This window comes from Pinus tabuliformis, chromosome 1_2 (assembly GCF_031772625.1).
Source record: "Pinus tabuliformis cultivar Carrire ecotype Pingquan chromosome 1_2, CPIR1, whole genome shotgun sequence".
NCBI classification, from domain to species: Eukaryota; Viridiplantae; Streptophyta; class Pinopsida; order Pinales; family Pinaceae; genus Pinus; species Pinus tabuliformis.
In genome coordinates this window covers 657,786,362-657,806,854 of record NC_142298.1, presented here as the reverse complement: position 1 = coordinate 657,806,854, position 20,493 = coordinate 657,786,362, and the positions used below count along the sequence as shown (strand labels likewise).

Here is a 20,493-nt window from a genome sequence, read left to right as displayed (position 1 = left end):
ACATTTTTTGATCTAACACATTTTTCGTGTAGTAGGGTCCATCGAAAGTATGCAACATGGGTACTCGTTGGATTTAAAATTAAATTTTGCATCGAACGAATGCTCCCACTAGAAATTTGAGTAAAATCGTAGGGAGATGAGTTGAAAAAGTATTTTTTTTCTTTTTTTCCCACCAAAACTTGATGAAGTGATCTAATCTTATTTTATTATTTCCATTATTATTTTATAATATTCCTTGGGTGGCCCATTATATACCTCAAAATTTCTCTAATGCAATCTGTGTTTCATAGTACATACTACATACTAATATGTTCTTAACCTTTGAATGAAAACATTTGATTACAAGCATGGTTAATGTACCTTATAATGGATGACCCATCTTCATCTGATGTGTAAACTAAATGTCACAAAGCATTCACTAGAGCATTATGGAGGGCCTTTGAGGCTAGCTATTTGTAGATCAGATAGGGTTGTTGGCTGGCAAGTTGAACAGAATGTGAGAAACGTTTCTACTAGGGGTCACCCACTTTGGGTGGGTAACAGATATCATCTGCAAACACCATCAATGTGAAACCTCATACAATATGAGGTGTAACAGTAGGCACATGCCCAAAAGGTGAAATCATTTATTTCCTGTCATCTTAAATACCATGCATAGGTAGAAGAAGAAAGAGGACATTCAAAATTTGTTTTTTTGGAAAGACAGTGCTGTAATTTGACATGGCATATGTGCATACTTTTATAAATCGGCATGCAAAACTGTAAAACCATGTACATGACCACATGTAGATCATATAATCCAAAAGCTCCTAATACAAATCAAGCATCCTTAGAAAAGCATTGCTACAGTTTTCCAATTCACACACGTAAGCATGTGGCTAGATGCCTCATTGTTTGATTTACATACGAAAGATTTCAAAATGAACAACAGGATATTTATGGTTTTACACATTAGAAGAAAAAGAAGGCAGCCCATAAATGCCTAAGTTAGAACAGACATCTACTACAGGTCTTGTAACTAATTTATTTAGTCATATCTGATTTGCATAGTGAATCACACTGATTTCAGGGTATTATGAATCATAGATATCTTACTTGAACATAGTATTTTATCTACAGAAACAATCTCTCTCGCATATACAATAAATGATAGAGAAAACAAGCACTTAGAACAAAAAGAAACAGATAAAGGGACTCTGAAAACATGGATTGGAGTATTTCAGAACTTCACTCACCTTCTTTGAATTGACATGAGGACCCATCTTTACGTTGTTGCTTGTAAATTTCAAAAGTGGCAGAAGAGCAAAAGGAAGCTCAAAAGAAAGAATCATCTGAAACATTCATAATTATTAGTCAGTCCACAACCATGCTGAAAGCAAATAGGTTCTGTTTAATAAAGGAACAAATGGGCCAGAATGTTTAGGTAAAAGAGAGAGAAGAAATGAAATGAAAGTATATTAATGTCCACCAATGACCAAAATAGGGCAAAGGGACTGTAAAGTACAACATATCAAAGTAGCAAAACCTACCAAGATGGGTTATACCTACCGAAGACATGACAATGAGATTTCCAGCACCACTAGAGCCCCCAATAAGAGCAGCAACCAAGCTAGGGATTATTGCAACGCATCTTGTAAGCATATTCCTAATCCATGGTGCAAACCGTAATTGTAAAAATCCCTGTAATAAATAAGAAAGAAATATTAGTCATATTATCAGAAGGATAAGAAAATATTACAACTAACAACAATAGAAAGTCCTCAGAAGCACTTTTTGGCAAAAAAAAGCAGTCAGAATCCACAGGATACGTATGAATAACAAAACATTAGAGTTACCAGAACAATAATAAGCTGAAGCTTGTATAAGTATTAAGCATGCACACCACAAAAAGGTATTTTTAGCAGTTTTGATCAGTGTACCAGGCCTGGTGCTGAAATCTAACATCCACTGCCTACCCTAATATAAAAAGCTGCATAAACAAATGTATAATGTTTTAGATTTTATTGGGTATATTCGTTGTTGACCTCATAGCTTTTCTGGTTATACAGGAACAACCTTAAGCAATTTATGATGATTATGGATGATTGCAAAGTCGTTTAAAGCTTCAATCATCACCAAATTACTACTACTACAAGGCTTCTCTTATTAGTAATTACTTACAAGAATAGCCCTCATAGCAAACATCATTTTCATTCTCATTCACTTTGACAACTCGCACTTCCTCCAGATCACCTCCCTGGACTGGAAATCAAACTGCTGCCTCTAGTATATGCACTGGCTGACTGGCCTGCACAGATCTGCTCTTCTTTGCCTCAGATCTCCCTCTGATCTGCACCAATCTCACTCTAGAGCTTCTCCAATCTGATCTGCTCTGATAGCAAGTGAAATTTCCACAAACTGCAATAACTGGAAATTATTCTCTTAACTTATGCAGTTTATTTGTCTTTTGTTAATTTATTTAACGACAAATATTGAATAACTCACACTGCAATTCTTCACAAATAAAAATACGTTGAGGAATATAAAATATTGGAACAGAGAAAGTAATGCACACACACAAAATAAATTTAACACCATTGTTTTTGGACAATTGTCTCAAGAAAAAACCCTAAAGGGAAAACCAATGCAGCAGATGAGGGTTTTATTATTATTCAGCAATTTGAGAAATTACAACTGGTCGTAGAATGGCAAACCTCTAGCAAATATTGATCTCCACTGTCAAAATAAACTGGAGACTCAATGTCTCCCTCAGCAACAGGATTCGGCCTCTCCCAACCAATTCGCACTTCCTAAGCCTATTCGCACTGCCTGGCTGGAATGTGCACTACTGGGTCTAGGAAATTCGTACAACCTCTAGGAAATCGTCCCTGCAAGTAAAACTGCCTCCAACAACTGCTAGACCTACTCGCTCTGCCTCAACTAGCAATTGAAACGTGGTCTATCCTGCAACTCACACTAGATAAACTAGCTAACTCACACTACTAAATCAACCTCCTTTGCGAACTGAATCAATCTCTTTCTTGCCTCTGGAAACTAGAAATCACTATGGAAATTTTCTCCGGAAAATTTCCTCCCAAATCTCTATGAAACCCCTGCTTTTGGTACCTCCCTAGGTTCAACTGCGCCCTTGCTGAATACTACAACTGGGTAAGTTGAACTGCTCAAATGATACTCGATGTCCTCTCCAAACCCTACTACCTACTCTTATAATCTCTTATTGGCATCTCAACAACCACGATCACATCTCCACTGAGGGCTAAGATCATCATGACCATGTTAATTAACTTTTCCAGAAGTCTCTAGAGAAAGATCGACCTCCCTCAAATTAATTTGATTTAATTAACTAGATCTCCTAAGTTAGATTTAGGAAATAATTAATTATTGGTTAATTAATCTAATTGAGGTGTTTCTAAGGTATTTTGACGAAACGTTTTCTAGGTTTTGGAGATCTCGTGTTCCTTAGCCTCTTAGACAACATAGAGGCTACAACCTTTGTCTGTTGCTACCAAAGACTTAAGATTTGTATGCATCATTGACCTTGGTGCAGTATTCAACAATCAATTCTCAACATGGCAACCTCACTTTTCAACAATTAACGTTTCTCAAGGAAATACACATTTCCCAATGCACTTGGTCCCAGAAAGCAAAACTTAACCTAGTCTCAAATTGCTCAAAATAAAATATAGACAACATGCCACACGGAAATTTTTGCAAAAGATGAAGACATTAGGTAGAAAAGGGAAGTCAACAGTGGTCTAGTAAAATGTGGGGCTTCCAAGTGGTAGAACAATCTCAAATCATGACCAAATGGTACATGGCACATGCATTACATCAAAAAAAAATCAAAATTGGTCAGACAAAACCCAGGTGACAAAATCCTTAGATTCCCTGGTGCATTGGAGATCCATATCTATTGCATGGTGATGTCCTCATTTGATGCCATGTGGCAGTTGTTGCCTCAAAATTTAGTAGGTCTAGTGAAAGGTCTCACAAGGAAAAAGCCAAATTAAGACACAACAATAAGGTGGTTGCCACTATCACCTTAGCACTCCACCTCCTACTCTTTAGTGGAATTTCACCACATAGGAGGCTTCCTAGTATATATCACCTAAAAGGTCTTCTAAGTCAATAGGTTCAATGTGATATAAGTGGATGGCTTAATCAAGGCACTTATTTGGATTAGGGCACAATTCTTTATGTTAAGGAGCAACTCACCACAAACTAAGCCTTGTAAAGAGTACTTGAGGACTACGGTTCTGAGATATGATTCAACAAGAGTGAATCTAGGCAAACAAGCACAAGAAAAAGGTTTACTTAAAGGTATGATCAACAATAGGAAAAGGCAAACCTCCAAAAGGCCCTATGTTGAAGCCTTTATGAAGAAATAGGGTTTAAAAGGCCTTAAATTGCCTAGGGTTGATGACATTAGCCCTAATGAGGCACTTTTCACCAAGAAATATGCTAGATTTTGAGTTGGTGAGGTCAAGCAAAGTGGAAAAATTCCAAATCAACTCCAACACTTTAATAGCTCAAGCCCTAGTTGAATTCAACCCTTGCCCTGGCCCTATTGGCTTGCCTTGAAGTGTTGAAAAAGTAAGAGGAAAAAGACAAAAAATTTCAAGATTGTTGATCATCAATGGGATCCCAGTGCCTTTCCCTACTTGGGTGATGAAGTCTTAGGGATTTAAACCATAGAGATATCAAATTTTTGCATGGAGTAAGGGGGCACCCTAGTTTTCACTTCCTAACAGTAGCAAACTTTTTATGAGGGGAGAAATTAACTAGAAGAATGCTCACTAAGAGGTCTTCTAGGGAGTTCAAGGAAAATAGATTAAACATGCAACAGTTTACCAAGAACTTTCAATAGAGACCTGCATTTAGACAAGGAACAAATAGAAAACCCTATAAATACTTCACTACATGTAAAACCATAAAAGATATGCAATAAATATTCACAAATTTTCCAAGGACATGCCTTCTTTCAATCCCAAAAAGATGTATCTTACACAAAAACTAGTCTCCAATAGCAAAAATCCACATAAGATCACATCTCCTCAAGTAGCAAAGTACAATAGGTTAAGTTGATCTCTTCTAGAGAGGCTGAAATCCACAAGTATGGTGATGAACAAATGAAGGGAGAGCTCCTCCTTTTATATGAGGTCTATCACTTCCATTAATCCAAACCTAAAGACCCTAAATAAGCATGACCTTGAGTAGACATAAACTAAATGGGTGACAAAACATAAAATATGCCAATAATTGCCCACAAATGTGGATCGTAAGCCCTCACGCAGCATGATGTCATGCCCTTTTAGGGCTCAAAATGCTCCAAAGGTGCAATGGAAGGGTTGGATGAGTCTCCAAGCATCATGATGAACCTCAATTTTAGTAAGGCTCCTCAAATCAAGCCTCAAAGCATCTCCATGTGTCCAAAAGCCAGCTTTGGGTGCCTTGCATCATCTCTATGGGTCCCATCTAGACAACGTGGTGTACTCTCTCTACTATCTCTTCAGTGTTGTGGCTTTATCAGGTACAACAAGCCCTCCTCAATCATCCTAGGGAACAATCATCCTCATCTGGGATTTGGATCAAGGCATTCCCATCTAGTAGTGTCAAGGCTAGCTTGGGGGTATGTTGGGTCCACTAGTACATCATCAAGAATCCTTAATGCTAATCAAGATGAGCTCAATGTTCTGGCATCTAAGGGTGCTCCAGGGTGTCCATCAACTGCCAAGATCATCAAACTGCCCAATGCTTTGCTGTAGAAGGGCAATGTTGCATTTACAAGTTCATCATGCTCTTTGGAAGTGTAGTATGGCCTAGGCATCATGTGGAGTAGGAGTGGAATAATGTGCCCTCAAGGCCTCAACTACTATGTGGAAAACCATTTGGTAAAACCATCTCAAACTCAAATGAAAGCAACCATTCATTTGGGATAATAACCATAGATGCATCTAAGTGGACAATACTTAACTGTTAAGGGCATAATAATACTTCAAACCAAGATCACCTTCAAATATCTAACTAGACCAAGTCCTATAAAAGTGTTCCCTACCTTTGTAGGGGTGGCTAGGTAATCAACCCTATTAGGTGCTTCCAGCCAATAAGTGTAGGAGACATTTCCAAGATCAACCATTCAATCCATAGGTGTTACTGAGAATAGTTGGCAACAGAGGAGAATGACTTCATGGCCAAACACCATGGCCAGGGTACCAACTAATGGAAGTCCACATCTTGAGTTTATAAATCTAATGGAGGCAAAAATTGTGAAGGTACGAGTTAACCCTTTCCTCGACCTGCCTTTTGTGCCCCTCAAGTGTGCCTTTTACTTCTTTTTGATAATGCTTTTACATGGTGCCTACCTCAAGGATCAAAGTTTTCCATTTACAATATAGCATTTATTTTCCCCCTTAAGATGAGTCAGTTTCTTGCTCATTACGGTTGGGACATGCAAGCGTTCCTTATGATGAGATGGAGCATCAAGTGCTCAAGAATTGGGTGATGGCTAATGAAAGGGGTAGAGCTCATGTTAGGCTTTTTCTCACATACTAATTATGTCCCGACCATCTTTTGCATTTTAACTTTCCTTTTTCTTCATGTGGCCATCTTATGCTTTTTCATTCTTTTCGCTACATCAACCTCTAAGGCAAAGTTTTATGACCCTATTCAAGGATGTAGATGTGTAAGTGCCAAATCCCAATGAACCAATGACAGTAACCAGAAGGATGTAATATTCCCTCTAATTAAATTATGCTAAGTGAGTCCTAAATTTTGCAATTTTGATGGTGGACCATTTTTGGGGCATAAAACTTAGGAAAAATGGACGAAGAGGCACTAATTTAAATTTTGTGAGAAAGGGGCTCCAAAACATTAGAAAGAAGAATAAATTAAATGGATGGTGGAATGTGGGGACCACCTCAAGAAGGAAGTTCGAACTCCCTTGAGGAAGTTCAATTTGGAGGGAAGAGAGAAGGAGGTCGAATTGTGGAGCCCACAAGGAGAGAGGAGTAGGAGCAAGTATAAGTATAAGTGGAGTGCCTCATTTTGGGACTTTTTGCCAAATTATCTTCTCATCCTCATGTTCGCTTACGTTGTTTAGCCGAGACAACAGTGTTGTTAGCACATGGAATTTCTAAGCGGAGATTCCAACTCCTCTGGTAAACTTCGAGTGTCACCCTAGGGGAGACATTGCTACATTTTGGGGAGTTGCTCCGAAGTGATCACACGGATATTTCAACCAGTTTTGCGAGTATTTTGGGCACAGAAAATGGAACTCACACTTGTTTGGGGAGGCAACTTCTGTGGGTTTGAGTTTTCGGGTTTTCCAGGTGTGACTTGTCTCTAATTTTGCTAGAGATTAGAACTATTTTGCAGAGCTAAAACGAGGAGGTTCGCCTGAGCTTAATTCCTGTCTTTCTGGGCTTGGGCTTGGGCTAGAGAATAGTGATTGCGAAAGGATTTGGAGTTAGGGGATTGAGTGGAGTTTTAGTTGAGAAAGTTAGCCATTTATGGAGGATAATTGCAGATTAATTCTCAGCGATTTTATAGGCGGATTGAGTTGTTCCTCAGTAGTAATTCTCCTATTGGGCACACAACTGGAGAGTTGGGAATTTCAGAGTTTTTAGGGCTTGTTGGGTTAGCTAGATTTTGGCTAATAGCTTTATGGGTTTTGCTAGAGTTAGCATGGGGAGCCTACAACTAAATTTTTAGAATTTTTGGAGCTGATTGGAGGGCAGAAATAGCAGTTCACCTTCAGTAGTAGTAGAAAATTACTGGGTCAACGCAGAAGTTGGAGAGGAGCATTTGCAACACTTGGGAATCCATATTATCACCCGGGTTTGGTCTTGCTTGCTGTAGCAAGCTTAGGTTCATCTATTGCATTTGCAACACTTGGGAATCCATATTATCACCCGAGTTTGGTCTTGCTTGCTGTAGCAAGCTCAGGTTCATCTATTCCTATTCATTTGTACTCCGTTATGCTCAGATTAATAAAATGGCTCAATATTTTGGTGCAATTTCTGGCGTAATCTGATATTGTGTGTGTGTGTGTGTGCGTGTTGAAATTTTTGGTCGCATGTCCATAGTTTTGCTTCTGTTATCACTTAATACATCCATTAGGAATATTACAGTGGTATCAGAGTTGTGATTTGGCCAGCTGTGGGGAAAACTATTTTCTATGACTCTAGAAGACAAGCAGAATATAACCTACCAGAGGCATAGATTGTTATGAATTTAAATGTCATAAAAAAACTAATATTTAAAAAGTATTAAATTGATTAAAATAATTAAGCATAAATAAATTAATTAACAAATTATTAAATAAACTTATTTAAATCGAAGAGACTCCAGTTCCTAAGGAACATGTCTCTCCCTTTTGGGCATGGCCAATCAACTCCTATTAAAAGAGCACCGCCACAACCCTGTAAATCATCATTCAGTCAATTAATAAAATATTGTATTTTGTTATCTTTCAGTATGTTTGCAATCTAATAGCAAACAATGTATGGTTGATCATACCAGTGGTATCGAAGCCAAGTTCGGTTGGTGACACCCCCATGTCACCCTGTTGGCCGTCAGGCCCTACAGCCCTCCCACACCTCCGTTGCTATCTCCCACTTGCCTGTGTCACAAACATTCGCCTCCTCCCACGCCTGTCGCTGCCACCTCCGTTGCAGACTCCCATGCCCACTATAAACACCGTCGGCTTGTCTGTTGCAAACTCCCGTGCCGCTGCACAAGACGTCGAAGCCACTTTCCCCTTCGCGATACACAATAGAGTGGACTACTGCATGTTAACTGGAGGTAATTCGCTTAATCGATATACAGTCAACAAGTTACATAACCGGACGGAGGGTCAAGGTGATAAGTCGTAACGGCTAATACGTTAGTCGACTATATATAAATATAGTTAAATTATATATATATATATATATATATATATATTATAATTATATAATATATATAATTTATAATTATATAATTAATTAGAAGATTAAAAAAATTATTATTATTAAAAATTGGGTCCACTAGGAAGAAAAAGAACAAAATGGGTCATGATGATAATTCAAAAAAAAATCAAGAAGAACTCGACAGGCTGCAGAAACGCCTTGACGATGTCGAAAGGAAGCAAGACGATTTTGGGAAGACTCAAAACGACATGGCACAAAATATCCGAGCCATAAAAGACATGGTGAGCCAGTCTAATAAAGGAGCCAATCCACCCTCAGCCACGCAAAGTCCCTAAACCCCAAAAGGAGAAAATTCGCCAGATCAGGAGTTCCAGATGCACGAAAAGCTGCGAATTCCACAAATACACTTTGAAGGAAGCCAATACTATACCAAATCTTCCAAAAGGAACCATCTTAAAATCAAAAATGAATTACCTAAGTATGATGGTAAGAACTATAAAGGCACCGTCGTATGGGTAAATAAGATGGATGCCATTTTTTTAGCGAACTCTCCACTCAGCAACAAAGAAAGGGTCATGACGACATCCAACTACCTAGAAGAAAAAGCGTATGATTGGTTTCTGTGGTGGTCGTCTAAATGTACAGGTTGCTCATTCAATTGGAAAAAATTTAAAAACACCCTGCTAAAAAGGTTTCATGACGAGGAGGAGGATGATGTCTACGAGAGATTCATTCACCTGAAACAAAAAGGATCAGTGAGTGAATACACTCACGAATGGGAAGTATTAGCAGTAAGGCAGAGAGGATTCTCAGATGAAGAACTATTAAAAATGTATCGTTGTGGCCTTAAAGATTATATTTGAGAGGAATTAAAATTACATAAACCCAAAACCATTGAGGATGCCAGACACTCAGCTATAATTATCGAACGGAAATATAAACTCCACAAGGCACCATATGCTGGTAACAAGAAAACAAGCAGACTCCAAGGGGAAGTCCAGAAAACCATCGTCAGAGAACACTAGCAAGTATGTTCCACCACCAATGTGCAATGAGGGGAAACAACAATCTAGTATTGAAAGAAAAAAGGATGGCTAATGTTGGAAATGCGGAGACAAGTATTACGCAGGAAACAAATGCGCAACACAAAAACTTTACAACTGCGAAGTAGAACAAGAAGAAGAATCTTCAGAAGATAGCTCTAACATAGAGAACAATGAAGAAAATGCAAACCCTAATCCAGAATCAGAAGAGGATATGCCACGAATTTCTTTGGCAGCCATCACAAGGACAGCTTCGCCACAGACACTAAAGCTTAAAGGTCACATCAAGAAGCAAAATGTTATCGTTCTAATAGACTTAGGGAGTACACACAACTTTGTAGATGTCAATGTTGCAAAAAGACTGAATATTTTTGCTTACCCTGTAGCAGATTTAAAAGTTATGGTAGCAGATGGAAAATGAATAGATGGAGTAGGCAAGTGCCATAAAGTCAAGTTGCAACTAAGCAAATATGAAATGGAGTCAAGTTTCTATACAGTCCCCCTAGGGGGAGTAGACGTCGTTTTAGGGATACAATGGTTACAAACACTAGGCACGTATTCAACAAATCACCAAAAGCAGTTCATTAAATTCAAATTGGATGGAAGGAAATATAAGTTGTTTGGGTTTCAAGCTCCACCAACTCAAGTCATCTCCGCTCAGCAGATGAAGAAACTTATTCGCAAGGGAACCCCAACATTTGTCGCACAATGTCAACAGTTGGAGTTATTATCGATAGAAGGGACTCACCAACCATCAGAAATCTCATCCTTGATCCAGAAATACGAGAAGGTTTTTCAAGATCTGCAAATGAAATTACCCCCTGAAAGGCAAATTGAACACATCATCAAAGTCAAACCAAACTCGACACTGGTAAACGTTAAACCATATCGTTATCTACATCACCACAAGACAGAAATAGAATGATTAATACAAGATCTGTTGAAGCATGGAATCATTACGAAAAGTTTCTAAGTTTACTTAGTTAGAAACCCTCCATGCACTTTATCTGATTTATTCCTACCAATTTGTTATTTTACTTAACAAGTTATTTACAATGTAAATACTGAAAATAAACACTAGTGCATGCTCAACATATTATAGATCAACAACTAAAGGAAACAGAAACAATCACACCAAATGACACCATTATTTTTGGACTAATGTCCCCGGAAAAACCTAATGTGGGAAAACCGGTGCAGCTATCTGAGGGTTTTCTTATTAAGCAATATTAGAGTACAATCTGGGTGATGAAACTGGCCTACCCAGCAAAGAATTTCCTTGGCAGTAATAACTCTCAGTTTCTAACAAATATCCTAGCTGAAACCCTGGATAAACCTTCCGGCAGCTACTCAGCACAAATCTGCACCAGAAACCCCGGTGTCAGCGTCTCTCTGGACTGCGTCAGTCCCTCTCTGCCTAACATTGGCCCTGCGTCACCCCCGATGGGTCTACGTCAGCCTTACGAGGCCCTGCATCAGCCCTCTGGCCCTCTACATCAGCAACGCTGGCCTCTCTAAGGCTCTGCACAACTCCTAGCTACCTCTGCGTGGCCCTGCATGAGCCCTGGCTGGCTCTACGTCACTCTCCCCGGCTACTGCACTGCTCTCCCGGCACTATCTCTACCTCTCTGTCTCTCTGTACTCAAATGCCCCTCAGTTGCATCTCCCGATCACTAATTCTATCTCTCTTAGCAAACCCCACTCTAGAGAATAGAATGACTGATCACTCTGGTGTATTCTCCAAGTGACCCTCAAGCCTCCTCTTATACTTTTCCTGTTGACATATCAATGGTCAAGATTAAGTCCCTAATCAATGGCTAAGATTAGATCTAGATTGATCCATGTCTTTTGGACCATTCTAACACAGTTTCATATTAATACACATTAGTATTTTATTTTCTCTAAGTTTAGACCTAGGGACTCCATTAAAAATATTAATTATTTTAATATCTCCTTAACTGTTTAGAATCGGCCCAAACCCCTTTTGGGTAATGGAGATCTCATGTGCCCCAACCTCTCCACCAAATTTTGTGGCTAGAGCACATCCGATGCTATCCCAAATCAACAGTGATCATTACGAAAAGTAGAAGTCCTTACACTGCACTCGTAGTATTGATCAGGAAGGATGGGTCCTTCCAGTTGTGTATAGATTACAGATGGTTAAACAAAATCACTATCAAACATAAGTTTTTGATTCTGTTCATTGATGAAATGATAGATAAACTACACGATGCAGAATACTTCTCAAAATTAGATCTAAGATCAAGGTACTACCAAATACGGGTAAGACTAGAAGACATCGAAAAGACAACATTCAGAACTCACGAAGGGCATTATGAGTTTAAAGTTATGCCATTTGGTTTAACAAATGCACCAGCGACCTTTCAAGCAACCATGAATGAACTTTTTCACCCATATTTATAGAAGTTTGTATTAGTTTTCCTCGATGATATTCTGATCTACAATAAGACATGGAAAGAACATCTCAAGCATCTAGAAGAAGTATTACATGTATTGGAAAAGAATTAGTTCTACGCCAAGTTATCATAGTGTACCTTTGGGCAAAATGAAGTTCAATACCTAAGATGTTATATCCAAGGAAGGAGTCAAATTAGATCCCAACAAAATCAAGGCAATCAAAAAATGGCCCAAGCCCAGGAACGTATCCAAGCAAAGAAGATTTCTAGGGCTAACTGGATATTACAAAAGATTTATAAAAAACTATGCACATCTGATAGCACCCCTGACCAATCTGTTAAAGAAGAATGCTTTTCAGTGGAATGACCAAGAAGACAAGTGTTTCGAGAATTTAAAGGGAGTAATGTCAACCACACTAGTGCTAGCAACTCCTAACTTCTCCAAACCGTTTGTAGCTGAATGTGATGCTTAGGAATTTGGAATTGGAGCCGTATTAATGTAGGATAACCACCCGATATCATTTGAAAGCAGGAAACTTAATAAACGAGAAGGTTTGAAATCAACATACCAAAAGGAGATGCTGGCCATCATACATGCTTTAACAAAGTGGTGCCAATGCTTGGGAGTAAATTTTCAATCCAAACCGACCAAAACAGTCTTCAATTCTTACTTCAACAAAAGACATTATCAATCGAACAACAAAAGTAGATGGAGAAGCTGGCATCTTTCAACCTAGAAATATTGCACAAGAAGGGGAAGGAGAATGTCATAGCTGATGCACTCTCACATAAGGATGACGACAACACAACATGTGTCGCCATGATAGTTGTTCTGGAATGGTGGGCAAAATACGAGTCGAATATGCCAAGGATGGGGATTGTGACTTTATGATTTAAAAAATCAATCAATATACCAATTTGGAGTCGAAGAATGACATAATATGGTACAAAGGGAGAATTTACCTAACACCAACATCCAAATTTAAGATGAAAACTTTAAAAGAATCTGACAATTTTCCTGCGGCTAGTCATGTCAGATTCTTCAAGACTTACTACAACATCCGACAATCATTCTATTGTAAGAGAATGAGAAAGGAAATTCAGAAATATGTTGCAGAATGTGATGTGTGTCAAAGGAATAAGAGTGAAAATATACCAACCCCAGGGTTGTTACACCTGCTACACATTCCAAACCAGAAATGGGAAGAGATTTCGATGGACTTCATTGAAGGACTACCCGCATTTGATGGTAAGGATAGGATATTTGTCGTAGTCGACAGCCTCACTAAGCAAATTGCGGAAATGTTTTGTAAAAACATATACAAACTACATGGGTTTCCCAAAGTTATAGTAAGTGATAGAGACGCAAAGTTCAAAGGTAGTTTTTGGAAGGAATTTTGCCACCAAGCAGGAATATCCCTCAACATGAATTCAGTTTATCACCCCCAAACAGATGGTCAAACTGAAGTCGTGAATAAATGCTTGGAAACATATCTTCGTTGCTTCGTTGCTGATACACAAAATAAGTTGACTCAGTGGCTACACTTGGCGGAGTGGTGGTATAACACCACCTACCATATGTCGGCTAAAACGACACCCTTCCAAGCTCTTTGTGGTTATGAACCACCCAAATGGAAGGACTTTGCACTATTGATTCTAGGGTTCCAGTCGTCAAAAACCACTTAGAAGAAAACCAAAGAATCATTAACTTATTAAAAATGAATCTAATGATGGCACGTAATAGAATGCAACAACAGGTCGATCGACATCGCACTGAAAGAGAGTTCGAAGAAGGAGATTGCGTTTTTGTCAGATGCCAACCTTATAAGCAATTACCATTAAAACAGCGAGGGAAAAATAAACTATCACCTAAATACTATGGGTCATACCAGATAAGCAAAAAAATTAGTAGTGTAACTTATGGATTGAAGCTGCCAGATAAGTGTTGAATCCATAATACCATCCATGTATCAAATCTCAAGAAAGTACTGGGGCAGAACCAAATAGCCCAAACAGAGATACCAGAGACCGATGAAGAAGGGAGGATCATCTTAGAACTTGAAGGCATACTCACTACCAAGGAGAAGGCATTACGATCCAAGACAATAAAGGAGCACCTCATTAAATGGAAGAAATTACCAGAGGAAGATTCGTCCTAGAAGTCTAAACGTTTTCTTCAGCAACACCCAGCATTACCCATGCTTTAGGGACAAAGCATTTCCAAGGGGAAGGCAATGTTATGAATTTAAAATTCATAAAAAACTAATGTTTAAATATTATTAAATTGATTAAAATAATGAAGCATAAATAAATTAATTAACAAATTATTAAATAAACTTAGTTAAATCGAAGAGACTCCAGTTCCTAAGGGACATGTCTCTCTCTTTTGGGCGTGGCCAATCACCTCCTATTAAAGGAACACCATCACAACCCTGTAACTCATCATTCAATCAATTAATAAAATATTGTATTCTATTATATTTCAGTATGTTTGAAATCTAATAGCGAACAATGTACGGTTGATTGTATCATAGATACAAGAGCAAAGAGAGGGAATTAGAGATTAGCCTAGATTCGAAGGTTCCTGAGAAGGAAATAGTGGAAACATTCATAGGGATCACTAGTAAGGAGGATGCAACTTTCCAGAGCCTCTTGAAGGTTTTGAATGAGATGGCATAAGGGCAGAAAGAGATGGCACAAGGGCAAAAGGAAATGTTGGCAGAGATGAGGCAACAATATCGTAACAAGGGCAGCCATGGGGAGTTGATCAAAGGAGAGGGTTTAGGCAAATCCCATCATGTTGACAGTACCAACCCTCAGAGCCATCCTCACATTTACAGTGGACCACCCTGATCTACTATGCCCACATTTTTGGCTACAAGGACTAGGGAACAGCCAGACATGGACAAGATGCTCTTAGGGGATTATTTCTGTGAGTATCAGTCTATGGGGGAAGAATTTCGAGCTGCTATAATCATTAAGGACTTTTGCCATCTCAAGCATGGCAATAGAGGGAAAGGAACTAACGAAACCTCTGCGCATAGTTTTGATTTGTAGCGCATAGTTGGGAGCTTATTCCTTCCCACCTTCGATGGCTCTTCTAAATGCACTTCCAAAGCTTGGGTTGAGAAACTTGACAGATATTTTCATCTCAACCAAATGATAGACGTGGAAGCCATTAAAATGGCTAGCTTAGTGGTTACATGGGCTATCTAGGTTGGGGCATGCTAGTGTAACCTCTTATGAGGATTTTACACAAAGGGTGATGGACCGTTTTGACTTGAGAGACACTAAGATATGTTATAGAGAGCTAACCCAGCTTAAGCAGACAGGCAACCCAAAGAAGTATATAGAAAAGTTCTTAAAGTTGTTAGTGATAGTGTCGAATCTATCAGAGGCCAAGAGAGTCTTCCTATTTCTGGGCGGTTTAACTAAGCCCTTGTGTGGGTTGGTGAGGTCGAATACACCTACATCACTTCATGATGCAGTGAGCAAGGCTGAAGACTTACAAGGGGCAATCTCCAAGACTAGAGTATCAGTACCCACGAGACATACTTTTCCGCAGAGAGGTAGAGATACTAAACCCCTGCCATAGAGGGAGATGCCAGGGCGTGAGCAGTTGGATGACGAGACTAAGAGAGACCTCCAGAGGAGGAACTTATGTTTTACATGCCAAGAGCCTTGGGCATCCAAGCATAGGTGTACCAAGGGCAAGGCCCACTACATAGAGGTATTTTCAAACAGTGAGCCAAAGGATGGTGTGGAGTCAGAGGCAGATGGAGGAGGCTATGAACCACTGTCATGTCCCTTCCTAAATTATTTTGGAATAGTATTAATTGCTACATTTTGGGGCCAATTTTGGAGGTGACGGGGGCCCATTCAATTTTATTAGGAGGCTATACTTAGTAGAAGTTAATTCGATGTGGTTAAGTATATGTGGGGGCCACCCATACTAGGGGAATACACATTCCCTAGTTGATTTGCATGGAGGGGAAATCGATGGTTAGTTGAGGGACCCATGATGGAGGGAAAACGGAGGGAAAAGTGCTCCACGAAATCTATATAAGGAAGCTCTCCTCATTTGGACATCTTATCTTGACATATTGAACTCAATCTTAGTTGCTCGAGTTGCTTAGTCGGGTTACAGTGCTGTTTAGCACATGAGTGTCTCCGAGCGGAGATCTCAACCCTTACTTCGGTGGACTTCGAGTGCCAGCCCTAGGAGGGAGATCTTCTTCATCTTAGTTCGTAGTAGTAGCAGGGAGACGAGTTACAACAACTATAATTCGAGTACCGGCAGCAGGGGGAGTTACAACAATGCGGGGATTGCACAGTCACAGCTTGAGGTACTCCGGGAAGTTGGGGAGACAGGAGCATCCTTTCATCATTTTCAGGAGTACAGAGGGTAGCTATAGACAAGAGGGCCATCCTACACGCAGGTCTGCATCATCTCCTCCATGACTGCATAGTCATTTTAGTGAGACTCTTTGGGGCAGCACCATCCGAGGGAGTTTGGAGCTACGGTGCTGGGAGATCATTTGGAGGGCCATTTGAGAGGATTGTTGGAGTTGGGAGAGCAAAGATTGACACGACCAGTCACAGCAGCAGAATTCGAAATTGGAGGAGGACCAAGCTATGAAGGGTCAATTATTGAATGTTGGAACTAGGGGAAACCTTTTCTGGGTTTTTTCTGGGTTTTTTTTGGGTTTTGGGAAAGGATCACACTCCTAATTTTATAGAATTTTTTTGGCAGATCTGAGGGGTCAAACAAGGGTCCCAACTCAGCCAGCACTGAGAGGAGCTAAGGGGAATTTGGGCCAAAATTCTGAGATCAACATTTGGCCAATTCCTTCGTGGGTTATTGTGGGTTTCTTGCGTAGAGGTTGGGATTAATTTCCTAGAACTTTCTGAGCACCAAAGGTGGGGTTTCCAATAGCATCTTTGCAGCAAACAACACAATTTCACAAGAGCAGCATAAGGCATCATTGCAACAGTTATTTGTGCCATCTAGGCTTGACATATTACCACCCGGGCTTGATCACGCTTGCCATTGAGGCAAGCCCAGGTGCACCACTTCCACATTATTGTACTTTTCTCCCATATTATAATAAAATGGCTCAATTGTTGGTTATTCTTGGACTTTTTATGGGTGTACACTAAATGTTTCAATTTTATGGTGTTGTTTTTATTGTTTGCATAGCACTATTTTTCCTAGTTTGGAACATTAAAGTGGTATCAGAGCATGATCTTGGCTCAGCTGTGGGAAACTAGCCAGAAGATCATGGAAGCTTTGGGTATGAATTTGCAGTGACGGGTGAAATCGGAGACAAACCCATGGCTCAAGGGAAATCCAGTATGCAGAAATTCTAGGGTAGAATTCATTGGGACAATGAGTAGTTGGCCCAATTGAGGAGGGTGACAGACCAAACCCACCCTCACCCTTACATTAGAGATGTTAGAGGTGAACAGGCCATGGGGGTGTAGCCATCTACATCATGTGGGGAAAGTCGACCAAATCAGGGCACAAGGTCCCTTGAAAAGGAGCATGCAGGACAGAGACAGTTAGAGGGTGAGACCAGGGGGCGCTTTTGCTGGTGGGCACCCAACTTTAGATATCTTGAGCCTGAGGAGGAGGTTGAGCATGATGTTGAGAGCCCACAGGATGGTGAAGAGCACATCGATATACTCGGTGTGGCACAAGAGTCACCTTTATTAGAGACCTCTTTGATAGCCCCAGTTGACACCTTGGTGGAGAAGATAGAGCCTACACACATAGAGCCATCTGTTGAAGAGGAGCCACCCATGGACGAGATGCCAATAGTTACTAAGGTATCTGGAGCTGTGACTGAGTTTACAGGTGATAGATGCCCATGGCAGTTCCACCAGTTTCAGGCCGACCTTCTAACATTAAAAATGAAGGTCACATTAGTGTGTGAGGCTATTTTGCAGTAGAACGAGGAGTTGGAGGGCATGAGAGTGGTTTGTGCCGAGTCCATGGCCAAATTGACTCACGCTGGGAAGCGATTGGATTCCCTACTGCTATAGCCAGAGTGCACATTGGAGCGTGAGAGCAACCCTCCTTGGGCATACATAGATAGGGTTGGCAGCACTGTTAGGTTACCTTGGCCCATTGGACAGAGAGAGACAGACCTACCTAGTCAGATTTTATGTATGGACCAGGATAGCGAGATGAGACGACCTGAGTTGCACAAGGTGTCGCACCCACATGTTGGGGTTGTTCTATGTGCAAGAGTTCGTGCATTCGATCCCTCTCTTGGGGTTGGATGGCGAGAGATTCTAAGTTGGTACCCTATGCAGTGGGATATGGAGATGGTAGAGGACCTAGGTGTAGCTCAGCAGGAGCTTCTAGGCAATGGGGATACCAGCAACGCAGTCTGATATTAGGTTCCAAGTGGGACTACCTATCATTTCCCAAGTATGTCAATTGACTACAATCGAGATGGTGCAGTTGACCTAGCAGTTAAGCGTGCACATTCGCTAGGGGAGTCTTAGACAGCACCAATGGCCGACCACTTTATAAACAAATTCTTTTGGTTTTCTTGGTATGGCCTTTGTACATGTGATCATTGGGTGATCAGCATACTCTGGCAAGAGTTTGTCGGAGGAGGTGGCATTGGTAGGCCACCAGACGGTGCCTTGTATGGTGCTAGGGACTCTTCACTTTTGTGTGGGGCACAGAGGACGCAGAGGAGCAGAGCAGTGCTGGCATCACTGCTGACACATAGGGAGAGTCACTTCTCGGATCCCTCAGGGGGGATTTGGAGGGAATATCCTTTCATCGACGGGGATGGTGATGCAATGGTGGAGGTGATGATACTGATCGGGTGTGGCCTGACACGTAGAGACATAGCTCTAGGCCATCACATCCAAGGATGTGTGGAAGCATCTAGCGTTGAGAAGAGGTCCACAAGTGGGCATGGAAATGCATGGTGGTGTGTTGTAGTGAGTTGGATTGCGTTGTGGAGTGGGAGTGCCTCACATCGCATTGAATACATGCAGGGAGTGACTGGTGTAGTGGCACAGGCAGGACGCAGGATGGTACGGGATGGCATAGCTGTAGCTAAGCATATCAAGCAGTATACAGGGGTAGGTCACGGTGTACAGTGGCATGTCCAGGAGTACTGGGATGATCGGTGGTATGCAGAGATGTATGGTGCTGCACAACGAGGTCTTGGAGTGTTGCCTCTAGGGACACGCATGAACGGAGATACCAGGCATACCTTTGGGTGTAGTTCACCCAAGATCAATGGGGACATAGATGAGCGAAACTTGATGGTATCCGCGAGGACTCACACGACTGACCCTCTTCTACATCACTTACAGGAACAGGCAATCTGGTTGTTGTCCTTTGACACTTTGGGCATGAGCAGTAGGGGACAAGGACTGCGAGGACTCACACGCCTAACCCTCTTCTACATCACTTACAGGAACAGGCAATCTGGTTGTTGTCCTTTGACACTTTGGGCATGAGCAGTAGGGGACAAGGAGCTCATCCAAGATATTTGGATGACACTTGGTGTGATAGAGGGGAGACTTCTCAGCGGGGGCATTGAGTCGGTGCGCAAGTTGATAGCCACAGGTCGAGGGATGAGGTGATCACCGACAAGGATGGCATATCATTCATCACTGATCCCATACCTGGGGAGCTGGTCACAAGGGAGACATGTGTCACTCTTTCCACGGGGCATGTTTGGACCATGCATGAACAGAGGATACAGTGTACAGCTGAGACAGTTGTCCAGTATGTATCTGGGTTCTCAACATTATATTGGCACATTCTTAAGGGGGGGTAGTCGAACTAGTGGCGATGGTTGGCAGGAGCAGAATGAATCCGCATACACTGAATCAATTGCGCATATCAGATACCCATCTATTGGTTGCATTCAGGGGGTAGCTATTTGGCACATGTGGTGTCCAGTGGTCATCAATACTACACAATGGCAGGCACATGACAGTTTAGCATGCCTTAGATTAGTTCATGATGTATGGACCCTATATATGAGTGGCATGCAAGGACTAGAGATGAGGACCAGAGGGATTCCATCGTTGGACAAGGCTATGCTACAGCAGGTCTGGCTATGGGATGCAGTGATTCGATTGATC

At 40.9% G+C, this 20,493-nt stretch overlaps 1 protein-coding gene across 9 annotated transcripts in view; it reads right to left on the bottom strand.

Annotated features, from left to right (window-relative positions):
- Nucleotides 1-20,493, bottom strand: part of LOC149207393 (metal transporter Nramp3-like) — a 405,254-nt gene that overhangs the window by 89,093 nt on the left and 295,668 nt on the right. For 6 of the 9 annotated variants that reach the window (XM_089395710.1, XM_089395708.1, XM_089395713.1 and 3 more), the window contains 2 exons: nucleotides 1,549-1,680; nucleotides 1,236-1,331 (listed from right to left, as the gene is read on the bottom strand). In XM_089395710.1, coding sequence (XP_089251836.1) covers nucleotides 1,236-1,331; nucleotides 1,549-1,680 — 228 coding nt within the window. Of the gene's footprint in view, nucleotides 1-1,235; nucleotides 1,332-1,544; nucleotides 1,681-20,493 lie in introns of all 9 variants that reach the window. The other 3 variants (XR_016252622.1, XR_016252621.1, XR_016252620.1) reach the window with 1 other exon arrangement.